We start from the raw sequence: 24558 nt of genomic DNA on the forward strand, positions 1-24558 counted from the left end.
TTTATTTACTCTTAAAGTAACGATTAAAAATAGAACATAATTCAATATAGATATATGATTCTATTAATAAATTAGCAGTTACAAATTTGAAATTTTTAGAAATATCAAAAGTTTTATATTAGTTAATTATCTTCTAAATGATATTTATTTTTAATTTTTTTTGGATGAGAATATTTTGGCTGAGGTGGATAGCCTCAAAAGCCTTGAATTTAGTCCCTTTTATATAGTAGGATGCATAGATTTTTTTTATACTATAATTTTCCACGATATTTGCAGCAAAGTGTTTAAGCATTTAAATTGTCTATTGTATATATATTTTTTATATCCGACGTAGTATAAACACATTATAACAATTTACACAGTTTTGATAAATATATTTTGTTGACAAAACAAGTATATTTCCTATGGTCAATGATATTTCATTTTATACAACTCAAAAATGACTGGCATGTGAGCCATGTGTGCCCATTGACGTATATAAAATTTCCAAATCTCGCATCAATCATCGTATACCGCTCGCAGATTTTCCAACAATCTCTACTCTCTTAGACTTTTATTTTGTATCTATCTGCACGATTTTAACATAAAATTATGTATATAAACAATTATACAACGATATTTTCTTTTAACTGATGAAGCTCAATCACAGCTAGGTTGTGATTTAGTCCATCTCCTCTTGCGTCATTATCTTGTCTTCTTCCTCCTCTTAACAATCGGTTTGTATATATAGTAATTAGTTCTTCATGCGCTAATAGTGGACAGTGGTTCAATTTTATTAACTATTGAGTATATACATACGTGTGATTATGTGAATAATGGCGTTCATTATTCAATGAATAGTCGCAGCTGAGAAAAATACTTAAACTGAAGCAGTATTTATTAATTCTTGTGGTGTCCAATAGCCATATATATAAATATTATAATATAAAGTTGTCTCTTGATAAAAAAAAAAAAAAAAAAAAAGTTGTCTCTTGATTAATTACGGTGGCGCCGAATGGAATATGACCATGTAAGAGCATTTATAATGCATCGATCTCTATATTTTTTTTCTAAAATACAGATTTCTATCATAGTGTTTTTCTATTTTTTTTTAAATATAGAAGAATATTACCTTTTGCCTTTATATTAATAGATGAAAATAGTATTTCTCTACATTTCCCCCTCAAATAGAATTTTTTTATTATAAATGTATACATTATAACACATTCAACTCAATAATAGAGATACATTATTTAAAAAAAAATAGATATAAAAATTAACGTTGGAGATGATCAAACAAATATATGTATATATATGTTTCTAAGAGCAACATTATTGGGGATATCTAATAAAAAGTTCTTAAAATTTTATATAATATAAATATTATGCTAGGTTCTTCAAGCCATGGAAAACCTAACCCAAAAATTCTAATTAGTTCTAAAATTCTAATTTTAACTAATTAGAATCTTTTGGTTGGGTTTTCCATGATTTTAAGATTTCCATACTTAAATATTAATATTTATCTATACATACACTTTAATTTGAGTTAAGAACCCTATGCTAAGATATCCTCATTGGAAGTGCTCTAACATAGTCTTTCATATAAAATTGATTAGGTACTTGTACGCTCTATGTTTTAATCAAAATTTAATACCTTGACCCACTCGTATTAAAGTAAATTATATCACATGGCAATATGGCGTTACAGCCATCTTAGTCATGCCTTCATGCCCTTTTCCATCTCGAGAAGGAAACAAAGAGCTTAATCTGTCATTTAAATTAATTGAAAGAGATGGCTTAATACGAGTGTGAACCTTTGTCCAGGAAGTGGGAATCTCGTGTTTGTTTTTATTACTCCCATTGTACTCAAATTATTTAAGGCACGTGTAATAAAATACCTCGACGCAATAGGTATAGTTTTTATATTAATTGTTTTCTTGAAATTAATTATTTAGCTATCATAAACATTTTAAAACCATACTCTCTCTTACCAGTTGCTCCAACAATAATCAGAAAATTTTCTAACCAGACTTGTAAAACTATATGTACCAATCGGACCTTCATAATTTTCTAATCATAAAGCGACGTTGTTTTTCATTAAAAAGAGAGAAGAAAGAAGAGTCTTCTCTTGATCAAAAAAAGAAAGAAAGAAGAGTCTTCTCAGAAGACTAACAAGTCTTTTAGTTAATAATATACCACAAACCTACTACCATATAATAATACATGGATCTTTTTGCGCTTGGTAATATATAGCTTATACTTTTCAATTAGGAGTTATTTTTTCCAAGTGCCCTTCAAATTTTAAATTAATTTGTACAGAAAGAGTTATGATTTACAGTTTATCTCGATTAGAAAATAATATATCATGAAATTACAACCAATAGCACATGAAATAAAAATATCTTTTACACGGAAACATATTTAAACAATTTTGTCTATGCATATGTCAAAACAACATTGTGTATGGAGTGAATCCGAGTGTCGATATCGTACTCTGTTTCTTAATTTCACCAATCAAATACACCAAAGAAGAAAAAACGAAACACTTAAATTATAGAAAGAATATATGCTAAATTATATATTATGACGTCACCAACCCCTCTTTTATTTGGAGGAAATAAAAAAAAGGTGGAAGATGGGTAATTCATAAGCTAAGAGGCGATGCACATGCACGAGGGTCGGGCCATATTAGACGTGAAAGTAAAAAAAAATTCAATGAGTGCCATTCAACTAAAAAAAAACTATATTATATTATTTTATTTCAAAATATGTATTTTTCTTTCTTTTTCAGTTTTCGTATATGAAAAGAATACACATATGAAACCATGTTTCTATTTATTTTCACATGAAGCAAAACTGGCTCATTAAACGGTGAAATCTCAATAATATCTACTTTGTTCCATGGACCCAATTCCATCCTCCCTCATTCATTTATTATAACCAAAAACCATTATATTTGAGTTCAAAAAAAACCATTATATTTATTTTTATATTAATTTCCCTTATGAATAAGCCAAAGAAAAAAGATACATATTTTCTATTTATGTTTCTTACAATATGAAAAGCAAAAAAAAAAAGAAATTGTGGAGGAATATTAATACATGCCCACTTCACATCTATTTTTGTGCAACTCTCTTTCTAAAGCTTCTCTCTGACAATGGGAACCATAGAGAAGAGTGTTTCTCAAGTAAACTTAACCTCCTCCGCCATCTTCACCGTGTCTTCCTCCTATCCCGCCGCCTCGTTTTCCTCATCTACAACATCTTCTTCTTCTTCTTCATCAACAACTTATAACTCTAAAAGAAAAGCATCTCCAAGATCATCAGAAATTCTAGAAGATGATGGTAACGTCGTGAAACGGCGGAAGATCAGCGGTGGAGATAAGCATCCGAACTATAGAGGAGTACGGATGAGGAGTTGGGGGAAATGGGTGTCCGAGATCAGAGAGCCGCGGAAGAAATCAAGAATCTGGCTCGGAACTTATCCAACGGCTGAGATGGCAGCTCGAGCTCATGATGTAGCATCTTTAGCTATTAAAGGTACAACGGCTCATCTCAATTTTCCTGAATCATCCGGCGAGCTTCCTCGTCCGGTCACAAGTTCTCCTAAAGATATTCAAGCGGCTGCAACCGCCGCCGCCGTGAATTGGCAAGATTCCGGCGCAAATAGCCTCCGGATGAATAATTCTGATGTAGCTGAATTAGCTGAAACCGAGCCGAGTCGAGTAGTGATGGCTCAGGCGTTGTCAGGTAGTGTGGTGTCTTCTTCGGACATTAACACTCGAGATTTGTCGAAAATTTCATGTTCTTCGACGACGTCGTTTGCGGATAAAGACAAGGAGGAAGAGAAGCTGTTTGATTTGCCGGATTTGTTTAGCGATGAAATGATCATACGAAACGATGCGTTTTGCTATTACTCGTCCGCGTGGCAGCTATGTGGAGCTGATCATGGGTTCCGGCTTGAAGAGCCGTTTTTCTGTCTCAATGACTCAATCACACTCCAGCTCACTAATTGATAAGTCCTTAGAGTATTTAATTATTATTTGTAGATTAGGACTTTGTTAAGGACTTTTTGTTAAAATGATGATTATTGGTGGGACTTTTTCTGGGTCCTTAACTTTTAATTTTTTTAAGACAAAATTCCATTTTAAATTTAATAACACATATAAGAACAAACTAAATTATTACTTTAATAGAAAATTACAAACATTATATTGCAAACATTTTACATCCCATTTTATTAATAAAAAACAAACACACATTTTATTAATTTCATACAAACATAAAAATTACATATCATTTGGTAAATTTGGTAAATGTCCGTATTTATCCCAAATATGTTCGATCAAATCTTCTTTTAATTGTAGATGGCCTGCTGTATCCCGAACATCTGCTCGACGTCCCAATGTAGTACGGATATTTGTAGTCCGTCTGACTACAAAACTGGGATCGTCATCTTCTCCTTGCTGAAATTCTGATGTGCGGAGGTAGGAATCTCGTTCATTCTCGACAATCATATTATGGAGTATGATGCATGCTCTCATAATATTTCCTAATTTGTTTTTATCCCATAAATTAGAAGGATTTCTAACAACCGCAAATCTAGCTTGCAGGACTCCGAAGGCACGCTCAACATCTTTTCGCACGAATTCTTGTCTTTTAGCAAATAAACAAGGTTTTGGACCTTGTGGGAGTCGGATTGATTGAATAAAAGTAGCCCATTTCGGGTAAATACCATCGGCAAGATAGTAACCCAAATCGTACTCCCTTCCGTTGACATGGAAATGGACTTCCGGAGCGTTTCCGTTAATTATTTCATCAAAAACAGGTGATCGATCAAGAATATTAAGATCATTCATAGTACCTGGAGCTCCAAAAAACGCATGCCATATCCAGAGGTCCTGTCCAGCTACCGCCTCCAACACGATTGTGGGTTTGTCGGTGCCACGTGAATACATTCCTTTCCAAGCGGTAGGACAATTCTTCCACTCCCAATGCATACAGTCGATGCTTCCAATCATTCCCGGAAATCCACGTTGTTCTCCCACAGCTAGTAGTCTTTCAAGATCCTCCGGTGTTGGATGTCTTAGATATTCATCGCCAAATAAGTGGATTATCCCCGCAGTGAAATGGTGCAAACATTTTCTAGCTGTGGTTTCAGCCATCCGAACATATTCGTCAATGGCATCTGCGGCACCACCATACGCTAATTGTCGAATTGCAGCGGTACATTTTTGGAGGGGAGATAGGCTAGACCTTCCGGATGCATCCTCTTTGAGTTGAAAATACTCAAATTCTTGGGAGAGACGATCGACAATAGCCAAGAACAAACTCTTGTTCATCCTAAACCGTCTTCGGAATATATTGTGCGGGTATGTCGGAGTCTCGCTAAAATAATCATTCCAAAGTTTCATGTGGCCTTCTTCTCGGTTTCTCTCGATAAAAATCCTTTTTTTTCGCTCTTTTGGTTCGGGAATATTATAAGGGATTTCTAAAAATTCTTCAACCATAGTCTCAAATTCATTATCATCATCATCTTTTATGTTATAATGATAATGTGAAGAAGATGCCATATTGAGTTGAGTTGAAGAGATTTTGTTTTGAAATGAAAAGTAAAGAGGTTGTGATCTGAACGAACATGTTGTAACTCTTATTTATAGAAGAAGAAGTTCACGACTTGTGATACAATATTGATTGAATATAGAATGTACTTGTTCACGGATTGAAACCACTTTTTTGACTCCTAGTGATTTCTAACACGAGGAGAATCTCACGGGTTGTATAGTTATAAGTCTGTGACAAGTAATAGTCACGAGCTTTTCCAATTTTTCAGTAAGTGACAAACAACATCATGGAATCCAAATACACATAGTACAAATTTAACATTACAAATATCTCAAAACATAAAAACATTGAGTGAAAAGTACACATTAGTACACGTTACACCTTAGAAGGTCGAGTTCAACATAGCTAAAGAACATAAAGCATAACCGTAACAGAGCATCAAAGTCTAGATGAAGATGAGGACGATACCAATGAAACCTAAGAGCATAACCGTAACAGCAACAAAGTAATCAAACCTACACCTAGCATAACTCTTGCCCAACTCACACACCATGTTCTCTAGTCTAACAAGCTTCTGCTCAGTCTCATAGTCAGTCAATGATAGAAGAGAATCTACCTTGTCGGCCAACAGTTGTGTGTGTCTTTCAGTCGCCCTTATCAAAGCTTCGATTTCATTGGAGTCACTGTCCGAGTGACCCCCACCATAAGTGTCAGACTGGGAAGGTTGGCTATAGCTGTAACGCCCAATCTTTACTGAAACCTGAAAAAAAAACATAGACAAGGTTAACATTGCGCATTTAAAAATATATATTTATAACATAGACATTCTTAACAGTTAACATTCATAGCGGAGACCAGGTTAAAATATAGAAAATATATATTTTGAAAGTTGCGATACAAACAAAGCCACAACGAACCACATTTAAAACATAGAGAAGGTGGACATTAAACCATCACCGCCGAGTACTTAAAGACATTAAAAATAAAGAAGCTGGGAATAAGTAGAAGCGTTCTAGTTCTTCAACTAAATGATTATCTAGATATATTGCGCGAGCAGCTTGTTCTTGGCTTCTTCTTCAGCCGCAGTTAGTGGATGGGTTTTCGCAAGGAGAGTGTCTAAGATTGCAAGCTTTGACAGTTTCTCTTTCCTGTCCAAATCTAAGTTTCTCATCTCCCAGACCGTGGTTACATCAGCAACAGTCTTCCCCTTTGCATTACTCCTCTTCGCTTTTGCTGCCTTTACCCCTTCCGGTCGTACCTCTTCATCACCAACATTGATTGGGGAAGTTTGGGAGTCTGTTTCAACGGGTTTCCTCTTTGAACTTGCAGAAGCTTTAGTGGTGTTGAGGCAAAGCCATTTCTGTTCATGCCTCAACACACACCAAGCATGCTCAAGTGTAAATTTCGTTTGGTGATCAGAATAGAAGATGTCATGCGCCACCTTAAGAACATCGTTATCATTCATACCACTCCTTAGTTGCCTCTCCGCAGCCGCATATGCACCACAGAACTTGTTAGTTTGCTCATTGATCTTGTGCCACCTCTGTTTATAGTGGAGATGTTCACTACTCTGACGACCATCTCTACTAAGTAGTGCTGCTAAGAAATAATCTCCTACTCGCTCCCAGAACGTCCCAGCCTTTTGGTAATTTGACACAATTGTATCCTTAGACGTGTTCAACCAGGCACTGATTAAAAGTTCGTCATCCGCTGGACTCCATCTGTGTCTCTTCCCACGCTCCACGGGTGTATTAGAAGGTGGAGTTGGAGCCTCGCCTTGTTGAGAACTGAATTGAGGGAAGTCAGAAGCTTCGGAATGAAAACTCTCATAAGGAGAGTTTTCATGCAGAGCACCGCTCTGTTGACGGTGAAGAAGACCCATATAGCCAGAGGACTGACTATGCTGATTCAATGGATTCATAGTAGGAAATAAAGAGAGAAGGGACTAAAGAACAGAAGAGAAAGAAGATGATGGTGTAAAAATTACTACAACCATTCTCGGTTTAATAGGAGAGGTAAACTTAAGTGACATGTTTAATTACCTAACTACCAAAGTACAACTCAGTTAATTCACATTACACAACCAACTTCACAATTGCATTAAGTTCCCGTAAATAGACTTGGTGAAGATGTCATAGTAGCCTTTCATTTCAAACTGTCAAATTACCAATAAATGGAAAAAAACTAGCCCTCTTCATTACACAAACTAGAGTCGATCTATAAATTGAATCGCAAACAAACTAGCCTTTCAAGGTCATTAAAGAAACATGACTCCAAGTCTAAGTTGAATCGCAATCAAACTACCCTTTCAGTTATCATTAGAGTCCAAGTCTAAGTTGAATCGCAATCAAACTACCCTTCCAGTTATCATTAGAGTCCAAGTCTAAGTTGAATCGCAATCAAACTAGCCTTAAATTTCAAACATGCCAAACTATCTAGTTGCAAACAAACATGCCAAACTATGAACAACAACAGTTCTATGTCTACAACCGAGTACAATTTCAAGAATACAAACAACAGTTTCATGACAAACAATTTTACGAACAATAGAGTAATTTCAAGAATACAAGCGACTAATTTCAAGAATACAATCAACATTTCAATCAACATTTATAGCAGAAATTACTTTCAAAGCTCAAGACACTAACCGTGGAGAGATGGAGAGGAGAAACACCGAGAGTCGAACCGCCGAGACTCGAACCGCCGAGGAGAACCGCGGAGAGGAGAAGCGCCGACACGATAACCCCCGAGAGATCGAGAGGAGAACCGCCGTGCGTTGAGAAGAGGACCGTGGGGAGATCGAGATAACCGGAGAACGCGAGGGCGATGAGAGATCGAGAGAGAAGAGAGATCGCGAGCGCCGAGAGTCGAGAGATCTAGAGTCGAACCGCCAAGGAGAACCGCCAAGGAGAACCGCCGTGAGGAGAACCGCCAAGGAGAACCGCCGTGAGATGGTCGAACCGCCAAGGAGAACCGCCGTGACGAGAACCCACGAGAGGAGATAGGAGAACAGCCGAGAGATTGAGAAGAGCACCGTGGGGAGATCGAGATAACCGGAGAACGCGACGGAGATGAGAGATCGAGAGAGAAGAGAGATGAGAGATCGAGAGATCGAGAGACAAGAGAGATCGAAAAAGACATGGTTTCACAATTGACTCGATTTTGCCCTACCCCCTTTTCGTTTACTCCCTTCAGCCGACACGTGTCTCATTAGGACGGTTAAGAAAACTTCTTAACTAAGGCCGTCCCACACATTAATCCCCCTTTTTCATTTTTTTTTTAATACGAAAATAGCTAAGGACGGCCTTTGGGACGTTGATAATCATGCTCTAACACCTAATTAATTTGCCTACTCTTTCTTCTTCCTTTTTCAGTTTCTATATTTACGTTTTTTATTTCTTCAATTTCAGCGTCAGTTATTTTTCTGCAAAGAAACGGTAACATTTTGATTTTTTTTTTCTTTTTGGCAGAAAAGCGTGTTTGATGAATGGTTGTGTAATATAAATGAGAGATTGATCCACACAGATATTGGCTTTTACATTTTTATACATTGATATTTATTTATATAATTAATGTTATATATTTTATATGAGTCGTAATATAATTAATTGTATTCAAAAGACCTGTACCGAATCAGATAATATGGTTATTTTTGGTACAAATATCTAAATTCGTTTCATTATTTAGACATTTTTAGGTTTCTATACATTATAACCAAATTCATCCAGACTCAGAAGAACTCAACTCAAAACTCACACATAAATTTAAAATATTCAAGCAGAGCCTAATTTCAAAACAAAAAAAAATGATATAAAAAAAATAACTTGTACCTAAATGGATAGCCAATGTTTATGTCTAACTGATTTTATAAACTAATAAAATAACTATTTTTATGTATTTGGTTAAATTAAGTGAAATAGAAAGAGTTTTCTATTTAATGACAATAAATGTAATTTTTATTATTATTTTATTCACAAAAAACATGTCTTTGAATTATGTTTTTGGCTACGAAATTTTTCACCGACTGAAAATTTTTTTTAAAAAAAAATTAATAAAACAAACTAAACTGAACGTTTAACCATATGCAAAACCCAGTTATTTTATATTTTTGATTTTATAATTGGCACAAAGTTAACGTTAATTAACCAATAAATATAAATCTACATTATTACTATTATGGTAATATAATTAATGATGTGATGTATTGTTAAAATAGTATAATTAATGAAATTGTTAAACTAAGTAAAATATGAAAAATATAATGAATGTAATTATATTAATAAATTACTAAAAGTTACATTATGCATGTTTCCAAACAGTTCTTATTTATACTGATATGCATGTTTACAAACAGTAATACAATGTATTTCATTTTTAATAATATTAATTAATATAGAATTTTTAACAAAGAACAAAGTTAAGAACCACGCAAAATCCTTCATCAACAAAAGTAAGAATGAAATCTAATTGTTTGTTGACAATTGTCATGATATTCGCAAACTATGTCAAATTTATTTTCTTTTAAAGAATAATAAACTTGAATTTAAGTAATTACAATATGTATAAAAGTATATTCGATAGGGACGTATATATTAACCGCATTTTAGTATAAATAATCATTTATTTAATCCATCAGAAATTAATAAAATGTTCGTATAAATAAAAGAGTAATATTCTGTAAAAGTGTATGAAATTAGCATAGTAATGGTAAATATGTAACTTCGAAAAAGATATCTCTGGTTGATTAGTCGAGTCCTTTTCATGAAACTCCATTTCACTAATTATACTGCTATTATTTGAAAAAGATGTTTGTTATTTTAGATTTAGTTTTTCATTATATATGTTCATTTTATTAACCAGAATATAATTAACTGTTCACTTATTACCAGAATATAATTAACCTGCATGTTAATTTAAAAAAATTCTAATAGGAAATGATTACCACAGTCACAATCCACGTTCTTGGGGCAATTTGCTAACTAACTTCCTTTCAGATTAATAATATTTATGTCACAGACTCCATAGTGTACGAGTTTTGATGACATAATGATTATGAAACTGATAGTGAAGGATGGGGAAAATTACACGAGTCACATGGTGATGATGTCTTTGGATCTTTCATTTCACATTTTTTTGTTAGTTTTTTTTCCTTCTTACTTTCTTTGTTTGTTTGTCACTTCTTTATCCTATGTCAAAAGTGAAAAGATATACTGTAATAAGGTGATTGCTTTTGGCCAACACCTTACTTTGTTCACCACTATGAAGCAAATGAAGACTGTTATTGATATATCCCAAACATATTGGACCCTTAGATTTGAGAGTGACAAATAACTTTGTTACAGATAAAAAATTATTTTATATACGTTTTTGTCATTACATATAGCAGTTATTGGCAGAATAGGTGGAACCACATTACCAGAAACGATTTACTCACACAGATGATAAAGTCCATATCAAACTCGCTAAGACAATTTCACATCTTTTTAAAAATAGATTTCGTCCACGATAAAAATCGTATCAACTGTGCATAATAGACAAAATGATTAAATATTGTATGAATGATTTAGTACCAGAAGCTTCCTCCTCCCAAATTCTGTTTGTATTTTGTTTTAAAGCTTGCTTGCTTCTTTGTACACGTTTGGCCGTTTATTTATCAATATATGAAAGCCCTTTTAAAAAACAAAAGAGAGAGAGTTGATTTAGTACCATTTATTCATCATATATCAGTGAGAAAGGGAAATACTCTGTCTCTATTATTTTCATTGGCATTTTGTAATATTCGCATATTGTAGAGCATATATACACATGTATGTTATGTTATTCATTTATTTGGTGAGACTTTCGGATAGTTGAAGACAGGTCATTAAGTAGAAACATAGTGGGTGTACTAGTGAGCTCACTATCGTTATCTCCATACGTAGTAATAATTATAAAATGTTGGGTTAGTTTTCTATTTTCTCATGATTTTAAGGTTTGAATGTATGTAGACAATCACAACACATATTTAAGTCAATTTGATAGCAGCCCATCGATTAATATTATATAAAAATATTAGTATTACCGAATAATAAGAGTACCTAGTTTATATATACGATTGTCAAATGGCGACAGCAAATCCTTTATATACTAAAGTGCAAGTCGTCTGGCGAATCAAACACTGACACATGGCAAAAAAATTTAAAAATCAATTAAAATTTTTGCTAAAGCAAAAAAACATAAAGCAAACCCACGTATTCCACTTTCTGTTCATGGAAGTTACAACATTCGATTTAATAACTGTTTATGTTTTTTAGCCAAAAAACTGTTTTTTTTATCAAAGAAAAAAAAACTGTTTATATCTTCTTCATCACAAAAAAGGTATCCATCTGTCTATTTTCTTCACACGTTTCCAATTATGTTTTTAAATCTCTATTATTAAATTATCTCTGACACATTTGTAACAAGTGCAAACTTCATTTTAACGTCCCTGTTGGTCTCACTGCAAAGTTTCAACAATGAAGATTCCAAATCTTAATAGAAGAACCAGGGAGAATGAGACACCAACCTCATAAGTCAACCACAATCTATGGCAAAGGTAAATGATTTTATTTTCATAATCAAATTCAAATAAATTTAAAATTGTGCAGAAACTAATCGTGCATTTTTCAATGTGCTATAGAAAGCAAACTTGCAAATTCTACCAACATAGTTCTTCGACATGCTCTATTTTCAAAAAAAAAAAAACATGCTCCAATATGCATGGAAAGCAACAGTTATGCGAAAATTACAAAGGGTATGTAAATTAATTTTGTGTCATTGTATTTTTAATTAACGTAAATCAACTAATTTGTATGTTTGGTTTCAGCAACCAATATGAATATTCAAGATCCGGAAAAGAATATAAACGCAGCAGCATTCAAGTTGCAACACTGAGAGACAAAATGCAGTTTATTGCATTTGTAAACAATTTTATATTAAAAGCATCATATCATTCCTAATTTTCCTACTCTCCTATCATTTTTGCTTTGATGTGAAACGCAGAAAATATCTTCTCAAGCACTGCAAACACTTTTGCACCTTCTTCAAAAGTTGTATCAAGACAACCCTAAATGATATTTCAACAGTAAGTTAAATAACTTTGGAACATAATTTTTTTTACTTTTAGACAGCTCAATTAGTTCTTTAAGATTCAGCATAAACTCAAATATTATTGTAATAAACAAAAGTGTATAAACCTAATCATAGAAGATGAAAAATATCTAAAGACTAGGTGCTTAATTATTAATATCTTGATTTTCAAACATATATACCTAGCTTCAGAACTTTAATTAACACATGAATATCACAAAGCAGTAGCTCAAATAGTTAGACAAATTATTTGCAGTTTTCAAACATATTTGATACTGAAAATAAAGTAAGAAATCCAATATTAGCTTTTCAGGTAACTCATAAAACTATTAATATATGATATAAACATATTGTAAGTATCATTATGGATTTACTTTTTTATGAAGTATCATTTATAAAGAATACTAATACATTTTCTTTGATATTTTAGTTTTAAAAATACCAGATTTTCAGTATGGAACCCTGTGTGCTGATATTGTGGAAGCAATATTTTCATGTATATAGAATTTTTGATTAAATTACTCATTTATTTTGATTGAAAATTATGATAAAATAATTTAAAATACAATATATTTGATTCGTGCGTAGCACGAGAATAATACTAGTATCATATAAATGACTATATCTATAATATTTCCTTATAAAAATATACACGTAACGTGTAATCGTTTGGACAATATTATGACTGACAAATTAGAAGAAGTTGAATTTGATGTTTGGCATCTTGTGGCATGCAAACCGAACTACGTACAGACAAGTAATTAGTCTAATTTACATTTTAAAACCTACTATTTTGAATATATACATTGGTTCCCACTATATTATGGTTGCATATTACTGGAAGGTTCTACGTACTCCTGTATATTATTTCTTTATCTGCAACTATGTGCAAATCATATAAAATACATCTAATTCAGTAAAAACAACCCTATGTACGGAATATGTATATATATATCTTTTTTTTATACTACCGTGTAAATCTAATAATATATCTGATATACGTATATTTGTTTATTTTCTACTATCGTGTAAATTAATGTAATAATACATCTGCAACTATTATTTCTTTATCTGCAACTATGTGCAAATCATATAAAATACATCTAATTCAGTAAAAACAACCCTATGTACGGAATATGTATATATATATCTTTTTTTTTTATACTACCGTGTAAATCTAATAATATATCTGATATACGTATATTTGTTTATTTTCTACTATCGTGTAAATTAATGTAATAATACATCTGATACAAAAAAAAAAACGAACCCTATATAAGCGAAAACAAATATGTGGAATGTATTAATTAATGCGAGTCATCGCTTGTATATTTGTTAGAGCAATTAATCATATCTAATATATTAAAACAGAAGTCATGACTTCTTTTCATGTGTGATTTTTTTAATTTGGACCATTTCCAAAAAATATCATATTTTACATAAGTTCATTATTATATTTTAATATCTTTATCTTTTTATTTGAAATACAAATGAATATATTTAAAATGTTCTAACAAAATCTTTTTAAAATATTCTTAGAATCTTTTTAAATTTACTTTCGAAAAAATAGTTAGTTTTAATTTAAATTATCATAATATATAATTAGAAATTAAAATTGAATATAGTTTTGGTTTATAAACGAAAATTTAAATAAAATGAAATTAATTAATTTCAAAAATACATTTACTAATAATTTTTAAAGATTTTGTTAGAAATAAATATTTATTTCTATTTTAATTTTTTCAAATTTGTTTTCTAATAAAATAAAAATCATGATTTTTTTTATGAGTGATATTTTTATTTGGACCATCATTTAATTTTTCTATTAAATGTATATCACTAATGCTAATATATATAATATTTTTAACTACTTTAATCATAATATCTTATATATCTTTTAATTTTTTTAAAAAAAATTAAAATTCTAACAAATCTCTTGAAAAAGATTATAATTAGATCTTAATTGTCATAAATTGAATATAAATATTTTCAACTAATTTTGTAATTAGTAATGAAATGTTACTAAAAAAATAAAATTATATCATATTTTATCAATTTTATAATAATATCTATCATCTTAAAATAAAAACGTTATATTGAACAAAATATGATAAAATTATTTTAAATTGATAAGTTAACATATTTTATTTTCATAAATATAAAATATTTACGCTAGAAATATAATATGTTGGTAGAATGGGTTAATATTAGTAAACTATATAATATATGTATAAAACATTATCTTATCTTAAACTTTTTAATATACAGTAATTTATTATATAAAATTAACAAACATTAAAAATTATTAAAAAAATCTAGCGATTTGAATTACGGATCATGATTATAATAAATTAAATACAAAATTATTTTCATATATGTTGTTTCATGCATTAAAAAATTAGTTTAATAATCAAACGCAAATTCAATAGGACAACTATATAATAAACAACATATATATGTGATGATTTTAATTTACAGCATGAAAACTATAAAATTATTATATTTGACATAATTATACAAACATTTAAATATGTGAATAACATTAAAAATATATAATAATTATGTAAAACAAATATCTATATATATAAATGTGAAAATATATAGAGAAAAATACTAAAATAGTACTAAATCAAGTTTTTGTTCCCAAACTAGCACTCATGACCAAAAGTCACAAAATAGCACTAAAGGAGTGGGGTTTAGGGTTTAGAATTTAGAGTTTAGGGTTTAGAGTTTAGGTTTTAGGGTTTAGAGTTGAGAAGTGAGGTTTTGGGGATAAGATTTCAAATTTTGAAAAATAAAAAAATTTAAATTTTTCAAAAGATAAAATGCTATTTTGGTCATTTTAGTTTTTGAGTGCTATTTTTGTGATATAAACTTAGAAATGTGCTATTTTGGAGATTTACCCAAATATATACATGCACAGTTGTGCGGATGGAAATCTAGTTTATTGATTTAAAAAGAAGAAGACTGGTCGTATGTCCATGATCATCTTAATTCCCGTGGATGAATTAATTAAGTTTTGCAAATAGAGCGCATTTATTATTATAAACTCCCGACTATTTAAATTTTCTCAAAAAGAAAAGTATTTAAATCAAAGCACATCTTCTCTCGTGAATGATTGGGATTTGGGAGTGGTGAGATCAAATGTTTGGAGACAATATATTGGGTTGATAGTTGTATTCAATCTAGACTGCTTGATTGCAAGATCTAAAAAAAATCATTTGTTGTACTCCTCCTTCTATTCCTGAAAATAAGATTTTTTAGATTTATTTTTTTGTTCCAAAATGATAAATTTTCTAAAATTTTAAGATACTTTTAATAGTTAATGTTGAAAACTTATATATTTCTAAGAAACATTAATTGAAAATATTTGAATTGATTGAATACTATTAGTTGATATTTATTAAAAAATGTATAATAAAATAAATAATAAATTCAATTGTAAAAATTAATTGTTTTCTTAATATGCGTGAATACTCTAAAAATTCTTCTTTCAAAAACAGAGGGAGTATTAATAATAATAATAAAAAATACTATAAAGGAAATTGGAATGCTCAAGGGAATCGTGATTAGATATTTTATGTATAATCTTGATTTCCTCTGTTGTTAATATTGTGTTTTAATTTATTTCTTCGTGCTTCAAGCTCAATTCCTTTCTCGATCTCTAACTGTTTTCTGCATATATGTTTAACATGCTTCATAAATGTCTTCTGAGAATTATTTTTGGCTTTAAATTTATTTTTTGTTCGGCTTTAAAATCTAATCTAGGACTAAAACTAGCTAGTGAGCCTTACTCATAAAATGCCATCTCGAATCTAATGCAAAATTCTTAGGGGATATGTAGTCTGAAAAACTGTTACGTTTATACTAGTTACATTTATCCTTGTTTTCGTTAGCAATGTAATTTGCTTTAAAGTTATTTTTTTGTTCGGCTTTAAAATTTAATATAGGACTAGCCTTCCTCATAAAATGTCATCTCGAATCTAATGCAAAATTCTTATGTAGTACGACTTATGTACTTTCAGACTTTGTTCATGCCTGTATAATGGTATACTAACGAAAACAAGGAGAGCATATTTGTGGATATTTATTTTATATATTTTGTATGTATTAATATATATACATTTCTCTATTCGTAATTAGCTTAGTTGAGGATTCCAGTCAAATACCATATAAACGTGTTTTGTTGTTGTTTGATCAGCCGGTTTAATTTTTCCGTTGATGAATACATATCAACGCGCGTATTTATAAGAATTTCATATATAATTGTGTATGTAACACAAACATACTTTTAATTTTCATCATTTATATTAGGGCCCCCTTTATATTATACGTCTATAATATATGAACTTCAAGACAGAACCAGAATGGAGCTAAAACATGTGATCTTTATCTTTACGAATAAAGAGGCTAAAAAGAAAAAGCAAGCAATTAGAAAGACCAAACTGAAAGCAGTAGCAGAAAAAAAAAAAAGAAGATAATGATTTAGAGCATATTATTCAAATAATTTAACCTTTTTACGTCTCTGCCATTTTTAAAGGAAGAAAATGAGAAACGAGCATTGTGCAGTAATACCAATGATCTTGTCTTGAGCAAGAGATGTAAAGAAAAAAAAGGAAAAAACAATATAAATGAAATACTTCTTCCATTCCAAATTAAACTGTTAACCAATATAAATAAGTTATTTCTTTGCATTTAAACTAAAACTGTCTTCAACGAAAAAAATACTAGTGACAATGTAATGAGTATATGTCAGTCGAAAACATGGTACTGAGATCAATCAATATGCTATGATAGAATCATATATAGAACACTACAAAGCTGTTTAGTGTAGATATATAGCTCAAAATCGATAAAGAACGAAATGATTCGTGTCCTTTTCTTTTACAAGCTGAATTAGAAATTTTGAAAATACTCCTTATGCTTCACTTCGTAAATGTTGTTAACAAACGCAAAGTTTGTTCTAAAAAAAAATTGAAGAAAGCAAAGAACAAAAACTATTAAGACAAATACCCGTTTAAATTTTATATATTATTTTGTGAATGAATAATTTTATAACCATTTAAATTCATATTTATAATAGTTTTAAAACCCATTTTTACGGGTGCACTAAGATTTAAGAAATATCCAGAAGTAACAATAAATCTAAGATCATTGAAAGAGCCATCACAAATATCTAATCACCAAGACATAGACCCTATAGAAAAGTGTAATGTTTATTGCCTATTCTATATATTGTCACATGATTATGACAAATATAACTTGTTTAAGCCCGTTAAGGCCTTAGTTATCTAATATATATGTAGTTGTTTTAAACAAAGCTTGTCAGGATTGTTTTGGTCAGTGTCAATCGTATGTAGCTATGGGTTGTCCTCTGTGGTTACTTGAATTTTTTGCTAGTGAAACAGGTTAATCCTCTATTTATGTTTCTCCCTTAATTTTTGATTGGTTGTTGTTGTTGGGCTTGTTGGAAAAGTTTAATAATAATAACTATTGATATCTATCTAGTGGTTCAGCTTTGTAACAAGTATATTTTTTATTCACGGGTTTGGTATAATTTTTTAAAATTTAAAAATGACGTCTTACGAACCTAACAGAGATTAGAGACAGAAAACTACCCGTTAATTAATTATGTTAACCATAACAATGTTTTAAAAGTAATTTAGTCAAAGTATGTTAAAAGTTAAACAGCTAATCAAGATAAGTTGAGGTTTAAAATACTCCACATAAAAGTTGACATTCCATCGTCTAGTATTGTACTGTACCAGACCAGATAGATCTCATGTTTTTTAACCAAAATTGAAATTGATGATTTAAATGACAGTTTTCTCCTTTCGTTATCTACCCTGTTAAAGACTTAAACCAGACACGGACTATAGAGTGTGAGAAAGAGACAGTCTGAGTTCGTAAAGAGAGACCAACTGATCAATCATCATTACTAACAATCCATATGGACGTCTATGGCTTAGACGACCTTCTTGATTTCTCCAACGAAGACATATTCTCCGCCTCTTCTTCCACTTCCACCGTAGCTACTTCCTCCTCCTCCTCTTTCCCTCCTTCTCACCACCACCATCTCCCTTCCTCCGCCGATCATTCCTTCCTCTACGACATTTGCGTTCCCGTATGTTCTCTACAATTAAACTTTGAAGTTTCCGTCCGTATTTTTGTATTTTTTTCCTTTTCTTGATTTGATGTTCTTGTTTTACGTGCAGAGTGACAACGCAGCTAACCTGGAATGGCTCTCGCCCTTCGTCGACGACTCTTTCGCTGATTTTCTGGCGAACCCATTGGGAGGAACTTTAACTTCCGTCAAAACTGAACCCTCGTTTCACGGAAACCAAGAAGCAAACGTTCGAGAGCTTCAGCTACCTTCGCCGGAAAATGGCCACCGATGTCGGAATACGACCAGCCTAAGATAGAACAATCCGGCAGAGGAGGAGGAAGACAGCAATCGTCGGCGGAAGGAGGGATTAGAAGATGCATTCACTGTGCATCGGAGAAGACTCCGCAATGGAGGACAGGACGCTGTCAAGGCCTGCGGAGTCCGGTTTAAATCCGGTAGACTTGTACCGGAATACAGACCGGCGTGAGTCCGACTTTTGTTTTGACTCAGCATTCCAACTCTCACCGGAAAGTGATGGAGCTTGGACGGCAGAAGGAGGTTACGAGACAACTACACAAAGTCCAACTTCACCACGACCACCAGCATCGGCCGTTTTAGTCTGACGTCACCGAAAATTCAAACCAAAAAACGGATTAAAGACACCCTCATGGTGGGAAAACATCATCATCAACTTGTATTGCTAACTAATTGTCAAAGAACCAAAGCCCTCGAAAATACAAGACAACATGAGATTACATATATGGCATTTGACGCCAAAGAAAATAAAAGTCTTAATCAAGTTTAAGATATTATTATTGTGTAATTTTGCTCCATCATCTAAGAACCAAGAGAGTAATCAAACTCCTCATACGGAGATACCATAGTTGCTGATCTTGTTCACTTCCTTTGTCAAAGCCTTTCTCTCTTGCTTTATTTCAGAAGCACGGTTCGATATCTGAGGTTGAACAAGCGAGATAACTCCATTAAAGACTATATATAAATGGTTATTCTAAACTAGTTCAGGTCCTATATTCTAAACTAGAAGAGGAAAGAGACAAGTATACTTACTTGAGAACGGAATCGAGAAGCTTCTCTCGTGGGCAATTCTTTAAGTACATCTTTCAAACCTGTACATAGAATAAATCAATGGTGGTATACGTCTATAAATTTTTACTGTTCTATGCATATCTTTGGATTAATAAACTTTGGGAATTTAAGAAATAAAACATACCTGCTGCTTGGTTTTCTATCTTATAAGCTGATTGGACCACCCCTCGTATCTGTTTGCCTGCTTGTCTGAGAAAAGAGGATATGGAGAGTTAACACAATAATAATGTTCATACGTACATATCCAATATTACTTTTATATCGTCTAGATCATATAAACCTGAGTTTCATCCTTCCTCTAATCAACTCATCTTCTGCCACAGTTGAAATTCTCTGAAACAATCAAAGTGGGGTTAAGAATTCAAAACCATAATCCAATAAGGGCTTTCAACAGACTGCTCTTGCTGAAGACCATTAACTAGTAAGTGCAGGCTACATGTATATATATATATAAGTCACATTCAAGACAAATCAACCTAAGTGCATTAGAAGTATAATTCCTGTGAAAGCAAAACCATTCATCCATATGAATCTAGAGCATCACCATCCGCATCCATATCCATTCAATAATGGATACATATAGAGTTCTCTCTTCGAAACCTGAACCCTTTTCGTTTTCATTCTACTTCCAAAAATAAAGGGATGTCAAAGCAAACCAACAAAAGAGGAACAAACCTAACTAAAAGCATACCTCAAGCTTTTCACTTTCGGCAGTAAGACGATCCATTGATTGTCTCAGCTCTTTTACTCTAAGATCTGCTCTAGAAAGCAAAGCCTGAATCCAAAATAAAGCGTCAAGAGTCAAAGACAAAGTTCAACCACAACCACATTCAACGAACACTGACCTCTTCGCTTGAGAACATTCGTAAAGTATTGTAGTATACAAATCTTCTCGTCTCTGCAAACAAACATATCAGTAGCATAAATATCCTTAGGAGAATGAACTCTATATGAAGTATAAGAATAATACTTTTGAGAGCAAAGATCCCAACACCAAAGGCTAAAGATCCTGAGATTAGCGGATGAGATGCAGCAACGTTTACACCCTCTGCATACACGACCACATTGAGAGATAAATGAACAAGGCTAAAACGACGTAGCATCCAGGGACGTAGAACAGACCTTTAATCTTCGCAAACACCATATGCTCGTAAACGCTATACTCAGAGGCAATCTCTCTAAGAGAATCCTATCATCACAAACACTCGAATTGATCAGAGGATGAACAGATGCAATGGAATGACGGTAGTGTGGATTTTCAGATTCGCTTACGATTGTTTGGCTCGTGTGAGCTTTGGAAGTATCTCGAAGTTGAGACAATCGAGTTCTCGAGGCGTCGATGGTGGAATCCAACGTCTCCACGATCGTGTTCTGGTACACCAGCGCTTGACGCATCGCGTCGTCGATCCAGGAAGCTGCGTTTTCGACCGTCGTCGCTGCGATGTTAGCGCTTGGAATCGTAGACAGAAGAGGCTGCGATGGCGAAGATTGTGGAATCGTAGGTGAGTGCGCGTCTTCCATCTCTGAGGATGAGTCTGCTGAAGCTGCCATTTGAGAAGATCTCCGTCTTCCTCTTCGTCTTCGTCGCTCGAAGTTCTGTGGAAAACCCAGTGGTTGAATAGTTTGACCCGGATTTTGACCCGTCGGGCCCCGTTTCAATTTGTTTATTTACAACTTAGGCCCCTGAACTTTTGTATAGTGTCTAATGTTTTCCATTTATTCCTTAACTGTTCAATAAACCTTAGAATTCTATAATTCACAGGTTAACAATATCTGTTTAGTCCTTCATTAATCTCCTCTGAAAGGGTTCAAGTATTAATCGAATTTAGCTCATGTGAATTTGAATCCTTCCAAAATTTTAACGATTGTGCTCTGAATGCGTACCATGTGTGCACAAGTGTATCTCTTAACTTCGTATATGAAGAATACTGAAACTTTGAACGTCAAGAAACTTAATACTCCACAAAATTAAAACATGAGTCAAACAAAACAAGTGTCTAATACTGATCACTAGCAGTAACTTTAGGGTGTTTCAAGCCTCTCTCTGTGATCACTTGACAAAGTAGAGCTTGCCCATCACGTGAAGAACAGCGACAAAAGCAATGAAGCCGATGCTCATGACAAGGACGACATTAGGGGAGATCTTGAGACCGGGTGCGTCATCCGTGTAGAACTGAAGCATGGATCCTGCTGCACCACCAGAGGCTCCTCCTCCACTTGAGCTGCCGCTTGGCTTCCTCCTACGCATGCTAGCAGCTGCAGCTGCACTTCCTCTCTGTGGAGCTCCACTTCCCACCATCTTTCCCTCTCTTCTTTACTACATGTGCATAGGAAATTAGCATTAAATCACTTTCTAAACATGAATTGTGAAACTAGACGGATTCAAGAGATGAGCATTTCAAAATTCTCAACAAATCGACTTTGAATCCAACATCAAAACCTATATATCTAGGAACACGCAAAATTCTACATAATTTTACACATACAAAGGAAGAATCGTATCAGATCGGAGATCGAAAATCGAGATCTCATGATCAGATCTACACTCTCATCAACCATAACAACAGATCTAGGGATTCCTGACTCACGACATCACTGAATCACACAAATTCACCGGAGACTGGATCGTACATCAACGAAAATCAAATTAAAAACTCACCAGATTTGGCTTTAGAGATTCTCTGATCACGACGATAACGAGACGAAGAGATGTTCGGACCTTTAGTTTTGGAGTTGACCGGACAGGTCTTTTTTTTATAAGACGGGTTCTTCTCGCCACGCAGTATCAGCCAATAAACTAGCGACACCTCAGCGTAATTATCAGGCTGTTTTCAACTTAAATGAAAAGGCAGTTTTGGATATCACCAGCTTAAGGCCCATAAAAGCCCAAACTAAAGGCTATCAGCATTATTTGAACACAGAAATGAAAAATCGGATAATAGTCCAAGTTCATGTGAAATCCATTTAGTATTAATGATTTTATTTACGTAAATAATTAAATTTAAAACTTAAAAAAGCTTAACAAATTATGTAGTGACAAGTATGATAAAAGTTAAAATTAACTAATTTTTTTGTAGAGTTTTTTTTTCCAAAAAGAATGACTAGCATCGGTTTATCGTCCTTCTTTTTCATTCTATTTAAAATAAAATAAAAACTTTAGTACGAAAAACTTCTTGATATACTACCTTTCTAATCACTTAATGATTGATAATGTGTAGCGTGTTTTTAAATCCAGATCGGAAACTGAACTGGATAATTTTTGAGTCGCGATTCAATATGGTTCTACCCGATGAAACTTGGTTCAATAATCCAGTGTAATATATTCTTAGTGTATAAATTTAAAATTAATGTTAGTAAAAATGAAACATAATTAAAATAGAAATAAATTTTAAACACAAACATGGCTTTTATGTTTATATGGATGATTTATAGATTTTAGATAGTTTTAATGGTTTTTATCAGTTTAACAATTCCGAGATCTAATCCGACTATTTGACCAGTTTATGGTCGAACCAATTATTAGATCCAACGTGATTATATGACTGGTTCATAGTCAAATCCAGTTCAACCATCGAATCGGTCTAGTTTTAAAAACACTGCCGTGTAGTCATTAACTTTGGTAGGTCATATGAGAAGAAATCTGAAGTGAAATGTCTGATTTTACAGACAATTAATTAATGTTTATGACTTTTTGATTCCTGAAATTAAAGAACAAAATCAAAGCCAACATATAAACGAAATAATATCTACGACCTAAATGCTGATCAGGCCCACTCCAACTCAATTATCACTTGAAGATGTTTTTTTATCAATAGAAGATGTTTCTGTACATTTTTTCCAATAGCTTTTTTGTATTACATATTTACATAAGTAAAATCTCATGTGTTTATCAAAATCTGATCTAATTGTTACGTTAGAGGGGTGATGTTCTTAGCGGAATATAAGACACCGTCTTTTAACTTGTAACTAAAAGGGCTAAGAGCCGGTTTTTAAATATCTTATTTATGAACCGGTTTTTAATTTTTTTAGTTAAAAATTAAGAGATGGTTTATTATATTCCGCTGAGAACACATCCTAAGAATCTTCTATTAATCATGTTCTTAGTACTCGAATAGAGGAAACCGAGGAAGAAATGATATGAATGATGAAAGAAGTTTCGTACGAGGGTACGTACGTAGACATTAAAAGAAATTCATCTTACGAATCTCGAAATGGAGATAGATTATGTAAATCAGAGATGCATATCTAAGGGGCATAAAGTTATGGGAGCCTGACGATTTGTGTACGGTCAGAGTCGACAGATACTGTGGTACTTTTTTACCTTCGTACATATCGGTCGAGTCCAAAACTCTAAATTTCATAAATGTGTTCCAGTCAATCAGTGTTGTATATGGGTGTACATACATATATATATATATATATATATATATATATATATATATATATATATATATATATATATATTAGAGAATATTACATCATAAACCAATGCATGACTATTGATTTATTTTCTATAAAATAAGTATTCACTTTTTCATTGTATTATATTTATATATAAACTGAAAAATCATGTTCCAATCCGTGATTCTTAAATAACTAAATTCACAATTGGTAAAAGTTGAAAAAATAATCATGAAAATAATGCATAAATTTGTATATAGATTACTATTGTTAAGTCATAATATACCATAGCAT

At 32.4% G+C, this 24558-nt stretch overlaps 3 protein-coding genes and 1 pseudogene across 4 annotated transcripts; 2 read left to right on the forward strand and 2 right to left on the reverse strand.

The window, feature by feature from the left end:
• The first annotated feature begins 3089 nt into the window (after positions 1-3089).
• Positions 3090-9089, forward strand: LOC106438231 (ethylene-responsive transcription factor ERF034-like). Of its 2 annotated transcripts, none has more exons than XM_048775839.1 (2): positions 3090-3990; positions 8877-9089. In XM_048775839.1, the coding sequence occupies exons 1-2, from the start codon at positions 3137-3139 to the stop codon at positions 8881-8883; spliced, it is 861 nt and encodes a 286-aa protein (XP_048631796.1). In that variant the 5' UTR covers positions 3090-3136; the 3' UTR covers positions 8884-9089. The 2 variants fall into 2 exon arrangements, with proteins under 2 accessions (XP_048631796.1, XP_048631795.1); XM_048775838.1 differs by having other exon boundaries at positions 3090-3986; positions 8873-9089.
• Positions 9090-16703: 7614 nt separating this feature from the next.
• LOC125606878 lies at positions 16704-19563 on the forward strand (annotated as a pseudogene).
• LOC106438232 lies at positions 19425-21498 on the reverse strand. Its single transcript, XM_013879334.3, has 9 exons — positions 21136-21498; positions 20986-21052; positions 20834-20911; positions 20709-20761; positions 20555-20638; positions 20144-20196; positions 19988-20052; positions 19825-19883; positions 19425-19711 (listed from the first exon to the last, which is right to left on the reverse strand). The coding sequence occupies exons 1-9, from the start codon at positions 21412-21414 to the stop codon at positions 19622-19624; spliced, it is 828 nt and encodes a 275-aa protein (XP_013734788.2). The 5' UTR covers positions 21415-21498; the 3' UTR covers positions 19425-19621.
• A 267-nt stretch (positions 21499-21765) lies between these two features.
• On the reverse strand, positions 21766-22180 carry LOC106438234 (protein transport protein Sec61 subunit beta). Its single transcript, XM_048775841.1, has one exon. The coding sequence runs from the start codon at positions 22160-22162 to the stop codon at positions 21914-21916; it is 249 nt and encodes an 82-aa protein (XP_048631798.1). The 5' UTR covers positions 22163-22180; the 3' UTR covers positions 21766-21913.
• Positions 22181-24558: the final 2378 nt, after the last annotated feature.

The sequence above is a fragment of the Brassica napus genome, chromosome A3 (assembly GCF_020379485.1).
Source record: "Brassica napus cultivar Da-Ae chromosome A3, Da-Ae, whole genome shotgun sequence".
Taxonomy (NCBI): domain Eukaryota; kingdom Viridiplantae; phylum Streptophyta; class Magnoliopsida; order Brassicales; family Brassicaceae; genus Brassica; species Brassica napus.